The sequence below is a fragment of the Penicillium malachiteum genome, assembly GCF_028827825.1.
Source record: "Penicillium malachiteum strain IBT 17515 chromosome Unknown utg000004l:1.0-4883003.0:1.0-4884900.0, whole genome shotgun sequence".
NCBI classification, from domain to species: Eukaryota; Fungi; Ascomycota; class Eurotiomycetes; order Eurotiales; family Aspergillaceae; genus Penicillium; species Penicillium malachiteum.
The window spans coordinates 1,800,721-1,823,002 of NW_026643097.1; the positions used below are offsets into that span (position 1 = coordinate 1,800,721).

Genomic DNA, 22,282 nt, shown 5'->3' on the forward strand with positions numbered 1-22,282 from the left:
TAATGCAATCAAATGTCACTTTTTATTTCTGAGATATCATGATGTAACGGATTGATCAACGGCGGCGGCCAGCTCCTCCCACATTCTCAGACCGCTCAGCCATGCTGACCACCTCGCCAATACCGGATGCTTCTTGTTCATCCTCCAGAGCCATGATCTCCTCACGGCTGTCCCACCATTTCTCTTCTGCCATATCGAATGCAGCTTTCCGAAGCTCCTTGATCGTCTTGCCTTCAACCATACCCTTCATTGTCAGAGCTTCAATTCCGATCTTCTGCCACTCGTCTGCAGTACGAGTGAAAAATTCACGGAGACTCTCGAAAGCTCGAGGCAATGGCCGGCTGTCTTCAGGCTCGGCATCATCTTGCTCCTCAACTTCAAGCTGTTCCATGTCCTGAGTAACTGATGGCACGGTCACATCTGTTGGAGCAGGTGAAGAGGTATCAAGGGACATCGCGTCGCCATCTTCATCATCCATATCTTCATCGTCATCTTCGTCATCCATGTCCTCATCACTGTCCTCATCTTCATCCATAAGATTCCAGTTCTCTGGTTCTCTGTAGAATACCTCCTTGACTCCGTCCAGCTTGACAAGATCAATGCAGTACATATCGTCAAATGTAAACTCGCGATCACCCTTTTCGAAAGTACCACCATAGATAAACAGCAAATCATCTTGCACTGCAAGCTGTGCGTTAAAACGGCGATGAGGCATCTCAAAGCGAATTACCGCAGGCTTGGCGGGCTCAACAGGCTCCTCTTTAGGAGTGCTTAATTGCATAAAGTCATCATCATCATCGTCATCATCGCGGATTCCTCCCTTAGTTTCCAGGGCCTTGAGGTTCCGCAAGAGCTCCTCTTCATCAGCCTTGCTTCTATCTCCTCGCGATCGCGCAGCTTGGTTCGCTTGTTGTTTCTTTCCGGGAGCACGTGGTTTTCGCAAAGTCATAGGGAAGAATCGGTTTCGATCAGTGTTCCATGCAAACAAAGTATCGAAGAACTCGCTGTCAATACCTTCCTCAGTTAATTCGACATCGTGAACTCCACCGAACATGATACCACGACCCTTGTGGTATGCCATGGTCGTTCCAGCGCGAGCTGGGTTGGGAGTGTTCGCAGGCTTCTTTCTCCGCTCCCAACGAATTGTTGGGCCGGCAGCTGCGGGTGCCTCAGCTGCGGGTGGTGTGATTCTGAGGAACCAGGTGTCTTGATGAACCATGGGACGCATGGTCATTTTCTGGGTACCGCCCTTTACCGGCTTGCCGCCTGCACCTGCACCACTAGTAGTTTTCACGCGAGAATAACCGCCATAGATGACAGCACCTGTCTCATGCGGAAGGAATGAGAACGAGGACCGAGGATCGGGTTTCTGTGCCGCGGTGGTCAAAGTTGGGTTGAACCAGGTGTATTTCTGGCAATCGTAAATCCACAGATCTTGCAGATACTTGGTCTGCTGAGAAGTATCTTGGAAGCCACCAAATAGAATGATGTAATTCTAAACAACACAAGTCAGCACCAGTCTCAAATGCTAGAGAACTTTTTGCTCAACGTGTATAACATACCTTGTAGTATGTCATTCGGTGACCACTTCGAGCTGGAGGACCCTTGCCCTTGGTCTCGAGACGGGTCCATTCCCTCGTGGCGGTGTCTAGGTGCCAGAAATCATTGTAGTGGTAGAATGTACCTTGCTTGGGTGACGAGAATTCGCCTATGAACCAAGATTAGATATACCAAAAATCAACATATCTTTTGAGGTCAATGTCTTACCTCCAAACATGTATACACCTCCAGAATTACCTCCACGGCACCACGCATGACCACTTCGTGGCAATGGGCTGTTGGGACTGGTCACCTCTCTCCATTCACCTCTGTCAATCAAGTAGACTAAGAGGTTATTGAAGAAGGATGCATGGGTTCCATCATAGTACTCGCCGCCGAAGAGCAGCAATTCATTGCGGTTAGACGGAGATGCGAGAACAGTCGCAGACGAGCGTGGTTTAGGAGGCTCCGAGACCACCTCAGTAACCTTCAAGAATTTTGCTTGTTCTTCAGCATATTGGGCGAGAATGGCATCGAGGTCGGCATCCTCGACATCGCTATCGACATCCTTGCCCTTGGCCTTGGACTTTTTCTCCTTTTGAGCAGTTTTCTTGGTTTGCTTTGCAGCCACACGAGCCTTATGCTCGGCGGACTTCTTATCTTTTTTGCCCATGATTGAATTGTGGTCTATGTCCCAAAATTGTGCAGATTGACAAATCTTGGTGGGGCATAGAGAAAAAAAAGACTACCGATTAGAGGCCCTATCAAACGGGGCCGCGGGGAACCTCGATGGCCATTACATACATTCTATATGGTCCATTGGCAACATTAGACGGCAAGCATACACATCAAAAAGATATAGTCAAATGCCTATCTTGTCATAATCCAATCTATAATATTTTTCATATAAAATTTCCACAAAATCTCTATAGTAAATTGTATGATATTGAGTCTGGTTGTTCAATACTACTAGATTGGCTCTGACCGCTCACGTGAAAAACGCGTCTCATCCAAGGATTCGCGCAACAATTGTTAAGTGCAATCAATCTTCGAATCATAACATCATGAGATTATTACTCCCCCATGACGAAGAATAATCTTGAAGTGCATCTTAAATGGCTCTTAGACCGAGATCCATCATCCTACCTTTCGCCGTCTACTCAAGCTCTTCCAATTCGAACCGAGCGCGTCTCCCAACAACCCACTCCACCCTCCGACGAGACCGAGTTCTTGGATGCGATTATTGAGGACGCCGACGATGTAACAAACGACGAAATGGCGCGACTGCAGGTTTCCTTATCAGCCAGGAAGCTTCGGTTACCTGGCAATACTGATACATGGAAAGATGAACCACCTTCCACTTCCAAGAAGGCGGCCTCGATAAACAATTTTGCTTCCGGCAAGTATAAACACGGACCGAGGATACAAGCACTATCTTTCTAACATTGGAAAAAAACGCGCAGGTTCCGGGCTAGAACCACCACAACCTTCTTTTACGAACAAACGACCTAAATCAACCCCACTTCGTGCCAAGCTTGAAACATCGTCCTTTGGTGATATCGAATCTATTGATCTGACGGGGAGACCCAGAACGTTTTATTCCTGTAAACACTGATTTTGGAGGACCGCGTCGACTATGGAATGAGGAAACCGCGACACGTAAATCACCTGCAGAGAAGCGTGGGAAGAAGCGGAAGAGCGATGAGTACACATCCGACCTGCTTTCGCCATCAAAACATGCTACTAAATTACGAAACTCCTCGAAGGCAGCGAGGCCAATTTCTAGTCCTCTCAAGACTTACAATAATCTTAAAGAGCAGAAGAATGATCTTTCGACACCCAAAGAGAGCACCAATAACAGAGAGATTGCCGATTCTGACGATGATCCATTTGATGACTGGGTGGATGGTGATATGGATGATATGATCATTGATGATGACGCCGGGCTGTACCCCAAACTGCCCAACCTTAGTCCAGCAGATAATGAGATGAAACAACGCCCTGTGAAGCCAATACCCGAGCATTCGCCAACTCGGGTGCCAGCGAAAAGTAGTGTCAAACCCAAGACTACCAAACCAAAAGAAACAGAGGCTCCGCGACCATCACCTCGTGTTAGTGTTCCCAGCTCTCAGCCGAGGGATGAGACTGTCATGAATTTTGTGGCTATTTCACCGTCAACTTTGAAAAAATCCATCCTGGAATTACAGAAGAATGTACAGAAAAACTCAGAGATCGTTTACAACGAGGCGATGGAAGGCCGACAAGCTCCAGATCTGGTAGCTGAGAATAAGAACCTCGTTGCCCGAATCCAAGCCATTGAAGGTTTGCAGTCCCAGCAAGCGGCTTACAACAGTTGCGCTTCGCGAAAAGAAAAGTTGAAACAGAGTCTCATGCAAGCCATCTCCCAAGGTGTTGACCCAACAAGCATGCCGGGCGAGCTCTCTAAAAGTCGAGCAGTTGAGGCGGAGTTGGAGCAAATTCAAACAAAGATTCGCGAACTTCTTCCCCAAGCAAGAATCTTTGATTTGATCGGGTGCCCTGAATTTGACTCGGCGAGCGCTCATTCGCAGTCTCGACCCATCGATAGACCACAATCTTCTTGGAGTCAGCAAACGTCATTCAATGACACAAGTATCCCCAATGAAAACTTCCCTTCTCGAAATGACAAGCAGGCGGATGTCAATACCCAGGGTAACGAGGCACGAGTGTCTCGGAACATGGGCTCGCCGGCTATGGACTTCGATGACTTCGATTGGAATGATAGCGACGACGAAATGCTCGAGGCTTCTGCCAGTTTCAATGAAAGTGTGCCAGTCTCTCTTAATAATCAGAACCCTCAGGAGCGATCAGTCTTTGCGGAAACTTCTGGAAATGCTTCCCGAATGCAGCCACCAAAGAAATCACCCGTTCGAAGCAATTTTTGGTCTAATCACCCATGGTCTCATGAGGTCAGAACTGTATTGAAGGATAGATTCCATCTGCGCGGTTTTCGCTCAAACCAGCTAGAGGCCATTGATGCAACTCTCGGTGGAAAAGATACCTTCATTCTGATGCCAACTGGCGGAGGAAAATCACTTTGTTATCAGCTTCCATCCATTGTGTCAAGTGGCAAAACGAGGGGTGTAACAATTGTGGTTTCCCCTTTACTGAGTCTGATGGAGGATCAAGTCTACCATTTGAAACAGCTTAACATCAAGGCTTTCTTGATGAATGGGGACACCGACAAGGCTGAACGAGCATGGATCCTTGACCAATTATCAAGCCAAGGCGGAGAAGCGATGGAATTGCTGTATATCACACCAGAGATGCTCAGCAAGAACCTGACACTTATCAAAGCGTTTGAGAAACTTCACCGCCGCAATCGAATCGCGCGCTTGGTCATTGATGAGGCTCACTGTGTGAGTCAATGGGGTCATGACTTCCGACCAGACTACAAAGAACTCGGTGAAGTTCGAGCGAGATTTCCCGGCGTACCAGTCATGGCTTTGACTGCTACTGCCACGGAGAATGTAAAGGTGGATGTCATGCATAACTTGAAAATTCGAGGTTGTGAAGTATTCTTGCAGAGCTTCAATCGTCCTAACCTTACCTATGAAGTCCGACCAAAGGGCAAGAATGATGCAGTATTGGCAAACATCGCTGAGACAATTAAAAGCTCATATCGAAACCAGTGCGGCATCGTTTACTGTCTATCTCGCAAGACCTGTGAAGATGTGGCAGAAAAGCTTTGCAAAGTGTACGGTATCAAGGCTGCTCATTATCATGCTAAGATGCCAACGAAAAACAAAGCCGACGTACAGAAGGCATGGCAAATGGGACTGACCCATGTTATTGTTGCCACCATTGCCTTTGGAATGGGAATTGACAAACCGGATGTACGCTTCGTGTTTCATCACAGTATTCCCAAGAGTCTTGAGGGGTACTACCAAGAGACTGGCCGCGCTGGTCGAGATGGCAAACGATCCGGCTGCTACCTCTTTTATGGCTACAAGGACACCACTACGCTCAAACGAATGATTGATAAAGGCGATGGTAGCTTTGAACAAAAATCTCGCCAAAAGCTGATGCTTAGAAACGTTGTCCAGTTCTGTGAGAATCGCAGTGATTGCAGGCGTGTACAAGTACTTGCTTATTTCAACGAGCAGTTCCGCCGAGAAGACTGTAACAAGACGTGTGACAATTGCAAGTCTGACGGTAAATTCGAGGATCATGACTTCTCTGAATACGCCTCATGGGCTGTGAAAATTGTGCGACATTTCTGCGCCCTGAAACAGAACGTGACTGTGCTGTATTGTGCGGATGTTCTTCGCGGTGACTTGAAAAGACCCAAGTCACCCTCACATCGCCAAGCTCCAGGATATGGGAAGGGGGCAGCACTTGATAGAGGAGAAGTGGAACGGATGTTCTACAGGTTGCTGGGCGAAGACGCTTTGGCCGAAGACAATGTCATTAACGGGAAGGATTTCGCTGTTCAGTATATCATACCCGGCCGTTGCGCCGCGGAGTTCGAAACTGGAAAGCGGCAAATGAAGCTTCAAGTACGCGTATCTCCGAATGGCAAATCTCAAGGTTCAAAACCAGGGACCGCAAAGACTGGTAGTCAAGCATATCCCCAGTCTACAATGGTCTCTTCCCCCATCCAATCTGCCAATGAGCGCCGTCAAGCCCGGAGCCAGCAACGTGGCGTGCGCCTGAACTTTTCAAACGACTCAGACGAGAGTGACGGATTTGAACCAATTCGGGTTCCTGGCAAGCAGAAGCAACAAAATGGCCATGAGCTTGGCCCACCAATTACTACAGATCAAAAGATGGACCGACTCAATCACCTTCACCGTGCTGTTGTCGAGGATTTCGAAGTCACTGCTAAGAGATACCTCCAAGAGGTAAGTCAAGCTCCTTGTTTACTCAAGGATATTATAATACTAACACTGGGCTTAGATTGTTGTTGAGAAAGGTCTTCGTGCCCAGCCATTCCCAGATCATCTTTTGCGCGACATGGCTATTTCTTTCCCAAAGAGTGAGATCAAATTCACCAGCTTGTTCAAAATGAATGATAATACTAATTCTATGCTAGATCTGTCGGAACTTGCAGCGCTGCCAGGCATTGACCAAGACAAAGTCAAACGATATGGTCGCCAGATACTGAGACTGGTAGATAATGCAAAGAGACGCTATCACGAATTGACAGAAGAAGCTGAGTCGAATGGGGTTGTGCCTGACCCTAACCATCACAATGTCATCAACCTCAGCAGTAGTGATGAATACAGCGACGGTGACGATCTTTTTGATGATCCGGTATCTGCTTTTGGCCTCGATGGCGCCTCAGACGCCCCAGCGGACCTCACAAGCAGATATTTCCCTCCCCCACCATCCCCGGGCTTCGATCCATCTGGTGACTTTGACCCTGGGCTATCGACCTCTGGTTCCAGAGGACACAAACGTCCATACACAAAGAAGGCACCACGTCGAAAGAATGGTGGCTCTGGTAGCTGGAAAGCCAAAGGTGCCAGAGCCAAGACCAATACAGGTAGTCGAGCACCTCGGTCTTCTGCCGCCCCTCGAAAAACCACATCGAAAGCCAAGACCTCGAAATCTACGATTGGAATGATGCCTATTTGATATTGTGCTTTCTAATTTTGTATGGTGTGTTTGATAATGACTTGGCGTTATGTGCATTAAGCATTTTTTAGGCGTTCTCTCATCCCTGGGAGCCTTGTTCCTTGTACTTTTTTTGTGCCGATCGGGCATAGGAGGTGTTGATTCATTTTCTTCCACACATTGATATTAGATTAGGATTTATGTAGACATAATACCACCACCTTAACAATCTCCTTTCGTTTTAACCATATCTCTGGTCTATTCGCCCACGGAGCGACCGAAATCTATTAGCCGCAAACGCCGGGCATCTCGTGGATGGAATTGTGCCACCTTTGCCCTCACAAGAAACCGTGAAATAGCCGAGTCCCGCTGTAAAGTCACATAGGAGTTGCCTGTTTCCATTAAGGAATTCAGAAGGTCATGCACTTCTCTTGCTGCTGTTTCTCGTTTATTTGTCGAGGATGACCCATCCCCACTGCGTTGAACAAATTGGTCAATACGCTGTTGACCATCGTCGGTTTCTGTTGACAGGGGCTGCTTTGGTTTCTTTGGTTTCCCATGGGCTGTATAGCCAGCATTGAGCGTGGCATCTGATACCTCTAGGGCATCACCCACTGTCGGGCCTCCTAGATCCTCCGCAGCAAGCATCGGAGCCAGGATATCGTCAATGAAAATGTTTAGAGATATCTTGAGGTCTTCAGATGCCTGCTCCAGGTCTTGATTCTTCTTCTTCTGTTGGCTAAGTGTTTCTTGGGCAATTTGGGAAGGCGTTTGCTCCTTCTTTCTGCTGTTTGTATTGCGGATCCGCTGGAGCCGTTCTCGAAGTCCATTGGCAATTGCACGAGAATCTCGTAAATTACCCTCCTCAACACGAAGTCGCTCTCGATCTTCAGATAATTTCTCTGCTGTTATTGTAATTGAGGCTTTGCTCTCTTTGATAAGTTGCGAGGTCTCTTGAATCGCTACAAGCGAAGGAAGAGTTGAATCTGTGCCTGGAAGGCCTGGTTCAAGTTGGAGCAATGAATCATATGCCTTTTTGGCTCGTCGCACATTCGAGATCCGCGTCCAAGTGTCATTCTCATCTCCCAAAAGGCCATGGGAACGAATTTCCCGAAGCTAGTAAAAATTGTGTGTTACTTCCAAGGTTCTTTTTCTCTTCTAGGAATACAAGCATACCTTCTGTAACTCCTCCTCCTGGCGCTGGACCTGCTCTTGAAGCCCCCGCAGGGTTCCATCCAAACGTCGCCCATAGGCATGCAAGGCCGTTGCACTAAGAGGTTGTCTGGTGGACTCTTTCTCCACAGCTGCACGATTTGCAGCAAATGCTTGGATCTTCTGCACCGTATCTTCAGAGACTTCCATCTTCGACTTTTCTTTTTTAACAGTAAGGATCCAGAAATATTCCAATTGAATAATGAGATAGAAGTACAAAACACAAGCGCGTCGCGTTGATACCACGTGACGTGACTAGTTTGGGTTTAGCGCATGTAATCAGCAGCGAGTAACCTCATCGCTCCGCTTCGTCTCTTGAACCTCATCTCCCCTTCTTATCTCATTTCCCTCCCCCCCCCAGTTTCGCTGGTCTTTTTGGTTTTGCTCTCCTGTCGTCTTTCCCCCCTAAGTCAGACCTGATTTGGATTGGACAAGCCCCTTTTCACACCCGGTTTTCCTTGTTTCGCCTATCTTTACCCAACCCCCAGTCGCATACACGACCATCTACACTTTCCTTCACAGTCTTGCTCCTCATTCCCTCGAGAACTCCGGAATTATCTCTTGTGTCTGAAACGGAGAATTAAAGCAAGAATTGAAGCTTCATTGCTCCTGAAGAATCCCCCAGCCCTCTGCCATTGATCTGCACTTTGTCGCCGACTCTACACACCACCTTTTCTCCATTTCAGCATCAAGCACCAGAATCCCTTTCCCGATCGCCAGCACCAGCACGTCTTCCTCGAGAACACCTGGTGTACATAGACGATCCATAAAAGAAGAAAGCAGACTTCATTCCAAGGTTCTTGACACTCGACTTCTTACGTAAGTGGGAATAGTACAGCACGGCGCATAATCTACAAAATGTCGGCATCTCCATCCAACACTCAGTCCACCAAGCGTCCTCTTGAGGATCCGTCTTCCCCCTCAGCTCCGAATGATCAACCCGAGGCCAAGCGACCCGCTCTGGATAAAGTAGCACGCAGCGATGCTGAGGCGGAAACCGATGTTTCGAGCAACCAGATCCCTACCGTCGAGGATTCCAAGGATATCCAAGGTGATACGGTAGTTTCAGATGCTCCTAACGGCAAGGATCACTCTGAGACTCAGCCCATTCAGTCAACTGCATCTCACGGCGAACGAGCGGGTTCCCAGTCTGACCAGCATGCTGTCCAGGATGAATCGAACTGGATCCACATTCGTGCTGTTATTACCAGCCAGGAGGCAGCTACTGTCATTGGAAAGGGAGGTGAGAATGTGTCCCAAATCCGCCGTCTCTCTGGCGCCAAATGTACTGTTAGCGATTATTCTCGGGGTGCCGTGGAGCGGATTTTAACCGTGAGCGGTCCCCAGGACGCAGTTGCCAAGGTGAGTAACTTTCCCCCACTTCTTCAGTCTAAGAAATATATTCTAAACCTAGCAGGCATTTGGCCTTATCATTCGTACCCTGAACAATGAACCCCTGGAAGATGTCTCCACTGCACAGTCAAAGACATACCCTCTGCGTTTGCTAATCCCGCACATTCTTATTGGCTCCATCATTGGCAAGGGTGGTAGCCGCATTCGTGAAATCCAGGATGCTTCAGGTGCCCGGCTTAACGCTTCCGATGCTTGCCTTGCCCTGTCCACCGAGCGCTCTCTGGTAATTCTTGGCGTTGCTGACGCCGTGCACATTGCGACTTACTACGTGGCCCTCACACTAGTGGAACAGCTCACTGAGCGATTTGGTGGTGCTGCTGCTTCTGCCTACGCTACCCGTAGTGGCGGTCCTGCTGGTGGTGTTCCAGGTGGTATGCAGGTTGTTCCTTATGTCCCTCAGCCTGCTGGTGGCCAGTATGGTCACCCTGACACTTTCAAGCGACACCACCCCCACCCCAACCGTGCTCAGGCAGGTGCTTACGGCGTTCCGTACATGCATGGCCAGCCCGCACAAGCTCCTGTTGGTCAACCTGCCATGCCTTATGGTGCCGCTCCTCACACCCCCTATGCTGCTGGCCCTGCTCCCCACCAGCCAGCTCCATATGTTGCTGGGCCACAGCCAACTCCTGGTCGTGGTGCCCCGACTGCCCCAGCCCCCGTTAATCCTGCTGCTATGCCAGGCCAGCCACTGACCCAACAGATTTATATCCCCAACGACATGGTCGGCGCCATCATCGGTAAAGGTGGTGCTAAGATTAACGAAATACGCCATCTCAGCGGTAGTGTCATCAAGATAAACGAGCCCCAGGAGAATAGCAACGAACGTTTGGTCACTATCACCGGTACCCAAGAGTGCAACCAGATGGCACTGTACATGCTGTACTCTCGACTTGGTTCGTCAACCCCCCCGACCCTATTCCCATTGACCCAGGACCCGATATCTAATTCCCGACTAGAAAGTGAGAAGCACCGCGTCTAATCTTGGAACTCACACTGCTTCCTTTTTCTACCATGGGTGCCCTGGCCCTGCCCGGCCCAAAAAGTCCACGGTGGTTTACGACGTTTTCTTCTGTCAATTTATTTTCTTTCTTGTTTTTCTTTTTTTTTCATTCTTCTCAAACTCACTGGTCTTTATGTTCTCCCTGTTCCTTTTCTTTCTCTCTTTCTGGCTGTACTTTATTTGAGGCGTGTTATTGAAACCCCTGCCTCCTAATAACCAAATCCCATGACTCTTCCCCGTACCCTCCTGTCTTGATACCAGTAGCACCGAATCTACCCTTTCCTATTCTGCCTTAACACCATCAACATTAACCTACATGAGAAGAGAACAGCCCTGCAAACAATGCTTTGAATTCCTAAGCGAGTTCTTTCATCTTATCTATAACACCACGTCTCAACCCAGCATGAAAACAATCCAAACTCCCGCTTCAAATCTTCCGAAAGCTAACATGCTTCATATCTAATCCAGGAATTGCCCCAAGCGACTTCTCCCGAATAGGAGTAATACTATTGATGAACTGATCCGTCTCCCTCGCCTTCTTATGCACTGCCACAGATTCCCAACCCACAACCATGAAATGCATCACAGCCTTTCCACTCGGACTCTTGGCATGCTGCACTATACTCGGTCGATCCACCTGTCCCATAGACCAGGACTTTGGCGCCACTTCCTGCGGCAAGTGATCCAATAGCGCAGTTCGGAAATTGATCAAGTCGCTGTGCAACTTTTTGGTTTCCGGCACGGAAAGCGCGTTCGAAAATGTGAGGGCACAGAGCTCCGTAATGGGGTTACTGGTTAAGGTGTTCGTGCTGGAGAGCGGTGGGGTGAGAGTTGTGTAGATTGTTGTTGGTGGTTGGGCATCTGGATCAAGGTAGGAAGATAGATCCTCTGTTTTAGCGAAGCTGCGTGCATCGGTCCAATCTGGTGAGTTAAGGTCAGTTAGCATCACATGTATTTAATCTGATTATGTAGATTAACGTCGTAGAATTGAAATGTCAAATCTTCTATTATACACACTCTGTCTGACTTTGTTTTCGAATCTTTAAGTGACTTACCAAGTACCCAAACTATGATATTCTCATCTTCTTCTGCACGACCCCATACGGAATTCTCGTGGCCGCTTTGATGTTGAGCTTCGCTGAACACTTTGAGTAGACCGACGCCTTCTGCATTCCTTGGGTCTTCGGGACGAACGGAAGGCTTCACCTTGAAGAAGATGAACTCGGTGGTTGTTTTAGACATGATAACCCACTTTAATTGTGATAATTGACGAGCAAGTGTGACGGAAAGGTTACTTGTTACTTGTTATGAGGTAGATTGTAGATTATAGTTTGGGACTTATGTCACACCGAGATGATGTCAGTGTTTCCGATCTTCATTCAAACATCATGCTAAGCGTATCGAGTGGTGATTAATGATAGAAGGACAACAGAAAAAAGAAAAAAGACACAACTTAGTGAGCAGGCAAAAAGGCGTCCAAAAAAACCAAGAAATTTATATACACCTTCGTAAGAGGATTCAAGTGATCTTTTGAGTGCGCTCTTGAGCCATGAAAACCGCACGCCGGGGAGCAACAGAAAGAGAAAAGAAAAGAAAAAAAAAACTTCAAAACGAGGAAGTATGCAAATGGTGGAGTTCTTTCGTTGCAATCTTCAAAATGAAAATCCCTGTACTATCTAAATATCATCGATGCCGCGAACTTTGTCCTCTTTCTTGTCAATGGCCATTTTCAGATTGGCAATCAGATGTTGACGACGTTGCGTCTTCGCCTTCCAGAGAGCACTCTCTTCCTGAGCAACTACAGGTGCGATGCTCTCAACACTTCGAAGGCGGCTGTGATTTGTAGAGCCGTTAATACTGGCCCGGAAGCTGACGCCGCGGGAAGCGGATTCAGGCGTATGGTAGGCACTGTTGTTGTTATCCACAGAGCCACGCGATCCAGGTGTGGTTGGGAATCGAGCAGTGTTCTTGCGTGGGGTGGTAAATGGAGATCCTTCGCGGCTATTGGGAAGAGTGTTTGCTATGTCCACACCGAGCTTACGCATTTGAGCCTCAAGGACATCGATATCACTGCTCTTGTTCTCGGCCATGCTCATCATAGTAGAGATGGTCTTGGCAACAGCTTCCACAGTGGGTCGCTTTGATGCGTGTCGTGAGTCGCCGTCAGCACGAGGGATGTCAGCAATCTTAGCACGTAGCATAGAGACGCCTTGTTCCAAATCTGCCATCTTGCTCTGAATATCCGTAAAAAATGATCGAAGGTCATGCTGAAGGGCAGCATGTTCCGCAGAAAGGGGGGCTGCAAAGATTGCACCAGTATCTGTGTACGCATCAAGTGATTTGCGGATGCTGGCACATTGACCGCGAAGAGTGACAATGTCTTTGGTCAGAAATTCTCGGCACTGATCAAGCTTCTCCTCTACTCCATGCACACGCTGCTCGTTAAGAGAAGTGGCAAGACCGGTCACAGCATCATCAAACTTGCTGATATCTTGCAAAAAGAGCTTCTCATCCAAGACGTTCGCGGGTTGGTCGCTCTTAAGGATCTCCACCAACTTGTTGGCATCTGAGGAGTTAGACGACTGCTGATAAAGAAGATAAGATTCCAGTGAACGAGCGTTGATACCCAATGTGTCGATCATAGAGTTAATGTCTCGGTACAGTCGTTCGACCATCCCTGCAACACCAGGCTTGGCTGTCTCTCCCATGTAGTTCTGGTGAGGCAAAAACGGATCAAGCGTAGAAACAGGCTCAATCGGCCGAGAAAGATCGGCACGAAGCCTCTCATCTTCGTCATCGTCAGACAGAGACAGAGCTTCCTCCTCTTCTCGGCGTTGTTGCGCGGCCTGGTGAGCACGAGTCTGCTCCTCGCGGGAAACATCACTAGCCTTCCTCAAATTGCTACCACGTTGCTGAGCAATCTGAGTTAGAGAAGCCTTGCGGGCATGCAATGCGCCTCCAGCAGGCTGTGCTGACCGGCTCTTCAACAACGAACTCCTCTGTGGGTTGATACGAGTGGGGCTGGGTGACCGGTACGGCTCACGAGTAATGGGCCGGGGGTGGAAGATGAGGTTGCTTCGGAATTTCGCCAAACAGCTTGTTTGGGGCTTCTCCTTGCTTCTGAGACGTCTTAGAGTATCCGGAAAAAAGGCCTCCAGTAGAACTCTTGTCAGACAGTCCACCAAATGAACTTTGCGCCGATTGCTTAGGGCTTGGGATCTTGATCTCATCATGTGTAATCTCCTCACCACTGTCGCTGAAGTCCGACCCGTCTTCCCTTTCTTCTGGAGACTCACCCGCATATTCACTTTCATCCTGCTCGGATCCCTCATCTGAATGAGCGTCTGGATGAGCATCTGAACGAGCCTCTGAATGAGCATCTGAATCAGCATCTGAATCATCGGGGGCCGGTTTAGCGGGAGCTCTCGGTGCACGTCTCGGTGCACGTCTCGGTTTTCTCTCGGAGGGTAGAGGGGCTTCTGACGCCTTATAGGAAGACCTGATCTGCCCAAAGGGATTCGCAGGAGGCGAGGGACTCTTTCGCGCTTTCTTCTGACCCAAAAAGTCCGGGGGAAGCGGTGCATCCTCTGTCTTGGCGGCAGATTTGGTCGGAGCAACGAAATCAGGAGGAAGAGGGGCTTCTTCGGGTTTAACAGATTTCTTGGTAAAATCGGGAGGGAGAGGGGCCTCTTCAGCCTTAATGGAAGCCTTAATCTGCCCGAATGGATTCGCAGGAGGCGAGGGATCGCTCTTCAGCGCCTTCTTCTGACCCAAAAAGTCCGGGGGAAGCGGTGCATCCTCTGCTTTGAGGGAGAATTTTTTCGGGGCAACAAAGTCAGGAGGAAGAGGAGCGTCCTCTGCTGAGCTCTTGGATACATTGGAGGATGCCGATGTATCGCCCGGTGCATAGCTATCCCTGCTGGTCGAATCAGGTGGCAATGGTTGATCGAAAGACGATATCTTGGGTGTGGACACCGACTGTTCTCTCTTCGGTGTGACCGTTTTGTCTGAGGGTGCGGAAAGAGGACTTGTGATCTGGGTTTGGTTCCCAAATTGGCTGCTCGTCTGAATAGTCGTGCTTCCGAAAGAAAATCCAGACTTGGTCTCAATGGGCGAGGGAGATTTGGCCAATGTAGGCTGAGTCACCGGTTTTCCAAACAACGATGTGGGTGTGGTCGAAGGTGTCGGTTGTCCAAACAAAGAATTTGTCTGAGGTGCTGGCTTACCAAAAAGTGAGGTTGGCTCAGTCTTTAGTGGCTGTACAGAAGGGGGAACAGCAGAATCTTCCCCATCGTCCATCGACTCTGGCTGAGGACTTGTCTTACTTGGTGATTCAACCATGGATTCGAAAGAGTTACCGAAAGAAAACGCACCCGAGGTCTGTTTTTCAGACTTTGCCTCGTCAGCAGCATCGGGATTTGCAGGTTTGAAAGAAGATCCCAATGAGAACGCATTACCGCCGCTACCAAACGGATTCTTGGCCTGAGCCGCAGGTGGAGGGAATGCAGTGTCAGATTTCGGCGGAGCCCCGAATGGTGAAGAGGCTTGCGGTGCACCAAAAGCACTCTGTTCATGAGGTTTGCCGAAGGGTGACTCGCCTGTCTTTGATGCTGCAAGGCCACCAAATCCACCACCACCAGAAGAGAATGCGCCGAAGCCGGCCCCCGAAGACGCAGTTCCAGTTCCAAGCAGTGATTTTCCTGGAGCAGTAGGCTGTCCAAACCCAGACGCCGCACCAAAGCCAGATTGGCCAAATTTGGCCTGGCCAGGCGTGCTTACAGAACCAAACCCAACCCCAGGCTGGGAAGGAGTACCGAACGATGGCTGACCAAATGATGAAGCCGCACCTCCACCAATTTGGGATGGACTACCAAATGATGGTGCGGATTGCTTTCCAAATGCCGTTGCGCCCATAGTAGATGCGCCCAAAAGAGATGGACTGCCAAAGGCAGTACCACCAGTTGGCTTTCCAAGAGTAGATGATCCCAAGGCTGACGGCGCGCCGAAGGCAGATGATCCTAAGGGAGATGGTGCACCAAAGCCAGACTGACCAAAAGCAGGCTTCTGCTGTGCTGGAGAAGATGTTTGAATGGGTTTTTGGGTAGGGATCGGGTTAGGAGTTCCCATTTGAGAGGTATTCATTGACGATTGAGAAGCAGAGACCATGCCAGAGTATGCCACCTTCTGACGAACGGCATCGGAATAGATGAACCACCAAGATGAAAGGATACCGTCATTATTAAGAAGGAACAGACCAGGAAGAGGGGTGGAAGAGTTTTCAATGTCTTCACCCGGAATGGGCGCCTCGACGTTCGCACTGGAAGAAAGATCTGCAGCCAACCCGATCACAGAAGTTTCATCTACTGAGTCTTTCAAAGGCACTGAAGCCCTCTTGGCATCATCATTTACTTCTGTTGTGGTGTATTGGCCAACAACAGCTTTAGAGGCTTCGTCATCGCCCAGAGGCTTCTCAGGTCGTGTAATGAGGCCAACATCGGTGGATGCAGTCGATGACACAATCAAGACATCCTTCAAGCCTGGATTGTAGTCGCGCAGTCGTACGATGAAGTTGTAGGCGGGTGAACGCTTCAATTGAAAGCCCATGGTGGAGCAAATCTCGGGCAATTTCTGGACAAGGAAAGGCGCCTGCTTTCGTCGTGTGATGATGTAGTAAGATGATGCAGGATTCTGTCCCATGTCATCTTCAGCGGCATTTGGAGTATAGACCATGAAAAAGACATCGTTCTCAAGCCAAGAAATGGAGGAGACTGTATGAATATTAGCAGGAATTAAAACAAAAAAATGTCGAAATTTCAAGTCTCACCATGACAATCACCCTCCAGATCAGATGGACGAGGAACCGAGTCCTTCTTGATGCCTACAGGAGTCATCTGTTCCGCTGTTCCATCTGCTAATCCAGCCACCAACTGCTTTCCTTTGTTACTCCATGCCACACTACTCACGCCATTCTTGAGAACTGGACCATTTGCGCCTGGAACCAGATTACCAGCTTTCAAGTCGGCAACCAATAGTTCACCATTGACGGTGACAAGGGCAACAAGAGTGGAGCTGAGATCCGGGTTAGGTACCAGAGCGCGGATGGATGCGCCACTGGTTTGAATTGATGTCGCTGGCTGGAAGTTGCCCTGTAAGAGAGCTGTAGTCTGGAAGACAGAGATCTGGGATGCATTCTCCGTCGCCAGGATCAAGGCTTCATCGTTTGCGGTGAACGCCACATGAGTCGGGCGCGCAGGGAGTGGGATTGTTGCTTGCGGCTGGAAGGGCTTTGTTTTCACTTTGCCCTCTCCGGAGGGGGCCTCGATGGCTTTTCTCACAGAGTCAGCGCTTGCGACGACAAGCGCATCAGGACCGGCACCAATGACTAGTCCTTTGCTTTGCGCGACAGCCAGAAGGGAGGAGGTGGAGGATGGAAGGGCGTCTTCGGGCCATGGTGTAGGAAGGAGGCGAATGTTAGCATCAGCTGAGAGACCTCTGAAACCGATTTCCTAGATCTGTTGTTAGTTTATTCACCAATCACCCAAGCTCTTCAAAAACATACATCCGTGTAGAGATCAGGTAGCTCCGGTCCAAGCTCCTGCACCGCGTGAGTGGGCACTAGATTGAAGGCCATTCTCAGTTGATTGTAGTCGGCAGATACTGATCGGGAAGAGTCGCCTAGAGGTGAGTTCGTCCTGGAAGCATTGAGCGATGGTGAACTCGGCGGCGTTGAAGAGAAAGAGCGACGGTGGAGCGTTTGCGGACTCCGGTTAAACAGCTGAAAGGTACGCGCAAAAATCGTGACACGTTATCTCTCTCCAAGTAAAGAGAGAGAAGAGAAGGAAAGATCCTGGGAGGACCGCGATGGTGAATCGAAGGGAGTCTCGATGGGGAAGGTGTTTGAATTGCCCGAAAATGTGATGGAGGCTAGTTAAAACACGCGCTGATGGCCTGACGGGTAAGGCACAAACAAAGCTTTCTCTTGTGGAGCTTCAGCTTCAATGTTATGCATTACCAACAGTTGATACTAACAGTTCTAATCATCCCAACTACTTCCTAATTGAATGTAATAACTACGCCCTTTTGACTAACTTTTCTGACAATGACAAAAACTTGCCACTCAAGTGCTGCTATTTCATTTACTCATAAAGAGCATAGAAACATTAATAAAGAGTCCTGATTCAGACTTGGATCATTTCAACCACAAGCTACAAAGCCAGATTTTTTGTTTCTATTTAACTACTGATATGGATATTTGGAGCCCTAGAAATTAAATCAACTACCTTGACACAACTTAGTAAGATGTAAACAGCCTGGTTATCACTGCATCATTATCCGCTGTGTCTGCCAGTGCCTTCTATCTCGACTATATATCGTAATAAAAGTCAGGACCATGGATATTTCCCAAGATTTCTTATTCCTGAAGTCTGTCCGCACGATGAATGAGGTATTTTACTTGTACTACCATATGGGCATCAGTAAAGTCGCAAGGCATCAAATATATTGACAGCCTGAGGCTCCAACATTTAATATAGCCCCACTCACCGCCTTCTCTACCCTTAGGTAAACTAGGCTGCGGGAGCTTCGTCACTTCAAACAGCTCCGACTGCCTCAGCTTGCTCATATCCATCCTCATCTTGACTTTCCCTCGATTTTTGCCATCCATTCTGCTTGATCCGAACCGTGATCATCTCCCTACATCCAACCGCTAGCCATATATCTCTCAGTCGATTCACCCCTGCATTGTCACGATGACAGGCTTCGACTTCTCCAACTACAACCGTAACGCGGCTCTTCACGCCAGGGGCGTTCCCCTCCCCAAAGCCACCAGTACCGGTACTACAATTGTGGGATGCATTTACGATAATGGCGTTGTGGTACGAGAGCAATAACAACCCCAAACCCCCGAAGACAACCTCAACAAAACGGAAGCTGACATGACCCATTGGGGAATTACAGATTGCGGCAGATACCAGAGCCACCAGTGGACCCATAGTAGCAGATAAGGTAGGATGAATTATACCGATGCAGAGTACAGCATGGCTCTTCATCGAGAAAGTGAGACTCGCAATAGGATGCAGAATACTGATGACTCGACTTATGGAAATAGAACTGTGAGAAGCTTCACTACATCGCCCCGAAGATCTGGTGTGCTGGTGCCGGTACAGCCGCCGATACCGAGTTCACCACCGCCCTGATCAGCTCAAACGTCGAACTGCACTCCCTATCGACAGGTCGCGACCCCCGTGTGATTACCTGCATGACGATGCTTAAGCAGCACCTCTTCCGGTACCAAGGTCACATCGGTGCCTACCTGGTTGTTGCAGGTGTTGACCCCACAGGTGTTGGTCTTTACACTGTACATGCACACGGCTCCACAGATAAGTTGCCATACGTGACCATGGGATCCGGATCGTTGGCAGCGATGTCTGTCTTTGAGTCGATGTGGCAACCGGATTTGGACAAGGATGGTGCTGTGAAATTGTGTGCTGAGGCCATCAAGGCTGGTATCTTCAACGATCTGGGCTCTGGTAGCAATGTTGATGTCTGCGTCATTGAAAAGGACAAGCCAACTCAGTTGATGCGCAATTATGAGAAGCCCAACGAGCGTGGACAGAAGGAGCGGAACTACCGTTTCCCACGTGGTACTACTGCTTGGTTGAACCAGAAGGTTATCAGCAAGGAAGATATGAAGAGATATGTTACTATTGAGACGCTTTCTGGTGACAGCAACCTCGCGGAGAAGATGGAGGTGGACAGCTAGAGGGTTCCAGTGATCTGACGTGCAAGCTAGTGTTGTTATTTTTTTTTTCTGCGGCGATTTAATATACACTACGCTTGTTTCAGTTAATGCCATTGTATTCATGAAAGATGATTAGCCTTGAATATTGTTATGCGGCTTGGCTGCAACTAATATACTCGAGTCTATCAATGAAATCAACAGGAGTTATATTTCATCAGGCTTCAGGTTGCCAATATTAAGCGAATTCAAATCACTGAAAAGGCGAGAGTACAGGACTAAAGGGTTACTTCTGGAACTTGAGGATTAAGCAATCTGGATGTTGGTATCTATTTCAAATTTTACGAGGCTCTAAGCACTCGAAGGTATATACTATGATAAAATGTACAAAGTGGTCTGGAAGGACCATGCAAACTCGAACTAGTCCAAGTTCGAGCGCGAATCTCCAATTCGCGGGCCCTCAAGAAGCTGCTCAACAACCTCTGACCCTTCGAATTTCTCAATAATCCACATAATATACTCATACTGAGTAGGAGCGACATGGCGTCCATCCTGCCGATACCGAACCACACCAGCATGATACATAGCCCGCACCAAAGAAGGGTGAACAGGTCCACCATGTTTACGCAAGTAATCGTAGAGCCAGTGAACAAGATGAAAAGAGCGGGAGGGCGTCAACTGTTGACTGCAGGAAAAGGCCACGGCAAGTTGATGGATGAAGTCAACTGCTGCGTAAGGATCGGGACATTCGCTGTTCCGTGGTCCGGGATGATACCGTACAAGAGCCATTTCGTCCTTGTGTGGGATGGGTACCCAAGCTTTGTTGAGGGATATTTTGAATGGTGTGTGGTTCTGTAGCAATCGAATGATTGACCAGATAGTTTTTGAGTCTCCGACTCGTGCGAGATTAAGACATTCGTTTGCTGATTCTGGACTGGTAAGGTCTAGACGGCGGAACATCTGTTCGAAGCTTCCGTAAAAAAGGTCACGGACGCCATTGTAGATAGATGGATCTGTCCAGATGTCTGATAGAGAAATTTGTGAAGTTTCGAGTTGTTCGAGAGTTCGGCGTGTGGATTTTGTAACCAGTTTTCTTAGCTTGATGTCGGTTGCAAGCAAAAGAAGGCCGTTGTATGGCATGTTCAAGCCGTGGATGCCATGAAGGAGGTCGGCAAGAAAGGATCCTGCTGTTTGTGACACAGTTGTTTCATACATGCTGAGTAACAGGTAGATTGACCGGTCCGTGGCTCTTGGACTCTGGTTGTACATAGGCCCCAAAGAACGACTTAGACTGCGTAAGATCCATAACCGAAGGATGATTTGATGCTGTGCTGAAAGGCTGGAGCGCGAGAGTAAGGCGGTCAATGCCATCTCCTGGTTTTGAATATAGGCCAGAGGAAGATCTGACCATGCTTGGGACGAACCGATGGCTGAGGCATTGGGGATTTTCAGTAAGAAATCTCGCCATTGCTCAAGTATTTGGCTCCGGTCTTGCTGCTTTTGTTTATCTGAGACGCCTAGGATCAAGCGTTCCGTGACTTCAATCAGGCATTTAGCTGCACATTCGGTATCTAGTCGGCCTAATAATGCAGAGGGAAAATCACGGCTCGGCTGGACAGTGGCTTCTCCGATTGTTTCCAGCCATGTCAGAACCAACGTTGACGGCCAATAGATATCTGAGCCGGCATCATGGGTTGCGACTGTAATTTCACCTGCGAAATGGAATTCACCAATGCTTATCAACTCTTCAAGCCAAGTGTTGACAATCTCCTTATCGAGTTCACCATATCCCAGAATATTGCATTTCCCAATGGCTTTCCACATGGAGCGGTAATGCTTTAATAATGTTATTGTATCCCATGATCTCAGAGTCTTATTTCGCTCAACAATAATGTTCGGCAAAGCCTTGACAATTTGTGAGATTTCGTCCGAGGGGACCAATCCCAGTTCGAGGGCACGCGAGATTGCATTGAGCACGGCCACTCGGTTAGAACGCCTTGCTTTCGATCGAACAAACAGCTCGACTGCAGCAAGATAATTCCCAGAGCCTCGAGTATTCAAAAATGGATCTTCCAGAAACTGAATTGCTTGCGTCAAGTTCGTACTGGACCGCATGAGCAATCTGTCGAATATTTGTCGACTGTATGCTGGCTCTCGCTGAAGATCGATTCCAAGCAGGCGAGCCGTGTCTCTAGCATCTTCAATTCCCCAATCACTGCGATCAAGAAATTGTTCGAACAGTTGCGCCTGGCTGAGCTCTTTCTTTTTTGGCAAATGTGAGGTATGTTCTTCGGGGACACGCGGGTCAATAGGTTCGGGATTATGGTCGTAAAATGGAAGCGAGGTATCGGCTGTTGCAAAAGCATAGCTGCTCATATCTTAATAAAAAAGTTAGACTTTGAATTTTCATTCGCAAGTTATCTCTCATATTCTTACCTTGGGTGTCGATATGCGTTCGCTGCCACGAGTGGTCGGTCCACTTCATATGCTCTCTCCCATTGCGTCCAAACAAGCACGCGATATCATCTGCTGCCGCTCCTCCGAATCCAGCTAGAGCTGTATTCCGACGTTTCGCAAGACGCCTTCTTGCTTCCAAGGGACCGGGAACACAGCTGCCATGGCGTCGCTGTCCATGAGCAAATCGGCGGAAGGTCGCTGCGAGTAAATCGTCACTGACCCAGGGATGATCCGGAGTTGGAATTACCGGGGGCTTCAACGCCTGACGGTAGGCATGCCTACCAAAAGACATGAGCTGCGATATGGCATATGTAAGCCAATTGCAG

At 48.7% G+C, this 22,282-nt stretch overlaps 8 protein-coding genes across 8 annotated transcripts; 3 read left to right on the forward strand and 5 right to left on the reverse strand.

The window, feature by feature from the left end:
* Positions 1–55: 55 nt before the first annotated feature.
* N7483_008820 (putative Kelch repeats protein) lies at positions 56–2,212 on the reverse strand (the record flags this gene model as incomplete). The annotated part of the gene is made up of 3 exons (XM_057092247.1): positions 56–1,495; positions 1,563–1,708; positions 1,768–2,212. 3 exons carry the CDS (start codon positions 2,210–2,212, stop codon positions 56–58), a joined length of 2,031 nt encoding a protein of 676 aa, XP_056943421.1.
* A 410-nt stretch (positions 2,213–2,622) lies between these two features.
* N7483_008821 (uncharacterized protein) lies at positions 2,623–7,158 on the forward strand (the record flags this gene model as incomplete). Its single annotated transcript, XM_057092248.1, has 5 exons — positions 2,623–2,938; positions 3,003–3,092; positions 3,130–6,422; positions 6,478–6,556; positions 6,614–7,158. The coding sequence occupies 5 exons, from the start codon at positions 2,623–2,625 to the stop codon at positions 7,156–7,158; spliced, it is 4,323 nt and encodes a 1,440-aa protein (XP_056943422.1).
* A 237-nt stretch (positions 7,159–7,395) lies between these two features.
* N7483_008822 (uncharacterized protein) lies at positions 7,396–8,499 on the reverse strand (the record flags this gene model as incomplete). Its single annotated transcript, XM_057092249.1, has 2 exons — positions 7,396–8,253; positions 8,314–8,499. 2 exons carry the CDS (start codon positions 8,497–8,499, stop codon positions 7,396–7,398), a joined length of 1,044 nt encoding a protein of 347 aa, XP_056943423.1.
* A 708-nt stretch (positions 8,500–9,207) lies between these two features.
* Positions 9,208–10,741, forward strand: N7483_008823 (telomere maintenance protein PBP2; the record flags this gene model as incomplete). Its single annotated transcript, XM_057092250.1, has 2 exons — positions 9,208–9,711; positions 9,767–10,741. 2 exons carry the CDS (start codon positions 9,208–9,210, stop codon positions 10,739–10,741), a joined length of 1,479 nt encoding a protein of 492 aa, XP_056943424.1.
* A 448-nt stretch (positions 10,742–11,189) lies between these two features.
* N7483_008824 (uncharacterized protein) lies at positions 11,190–12,004 on the reverse strand (the record flags this gene model as incomplete). Its single annotated transcript, XM_057092251.1, has 2 exons — positions 11,190–11,683; positions 11,818–12,004. 2 exons carry the CDS (start codon positions 12,002–12,004, stop codon positions 11,190–11,192), a joined length of 681 nt encoding a protein of 226 aa, XP_056943425.1.
* A 434-nt stretch (positions 12,005–12,438) lies between these two features.
* N7483_008825 (FG-nucleoporin NUP159) lies at positions 12,439–17,393 on the reverse strand (the record flags this gene model as incomplete). The annotated part of the gene is made up of 4 exons (XM_057092252.1): positions 12,439–13,882; positions 13,938–16,530; positions 16,587–17,268; positions 17,322–17,393. The coding sequence occupies 4 exons, from the start codon at positions 17,391–17,393 to the stop codon at positions 12,439–12,441; spliced, it is 4,791 nt and encodes a 1,596-aa protein (XP_056943426.1).
* Positions 17,394–18,510: 1,117 nt separating this feature from the next.
* On the forward strand, positions 18,511–19,523 carry pup1 (proteasome core particle subunit beta 2; the record flags this gene model as incomplete). Its single annotated transcript, XM_057092253.1, has 3 exons — positions 18,511–18,636; positions 18,719–18,766; positions 18,870–19,523. 3 exons carry the CDS (start codon positions 18,511–18,513, stop codon positions 19,521–19,523), a joined length of 828 nt encoding a protein of 275 aa, XP_056943427.1.
* A 396-nt stretch (positions 19,524–19,919) lies between these two features.
* Positions 19,920–22,248, reverse strand: N7483_008827 (uncharacterized protein; the record flags this gene model as incomplete). The annotated part of the gene is made up of 2 exons (XM_057092254.1): positions 19,920–21,877; positions 21,936–22,248. The coding sequence occupies 2 exons, from the start codon at positions 22,246–22,248 to the stop codon at positions 19,920–19,922; spliced, it is 2,271 nt and encodes a 756-aa protein (XP_056943428.1).
* Positions 22,249–22,282: the final 34 nt, after the last annotated feature.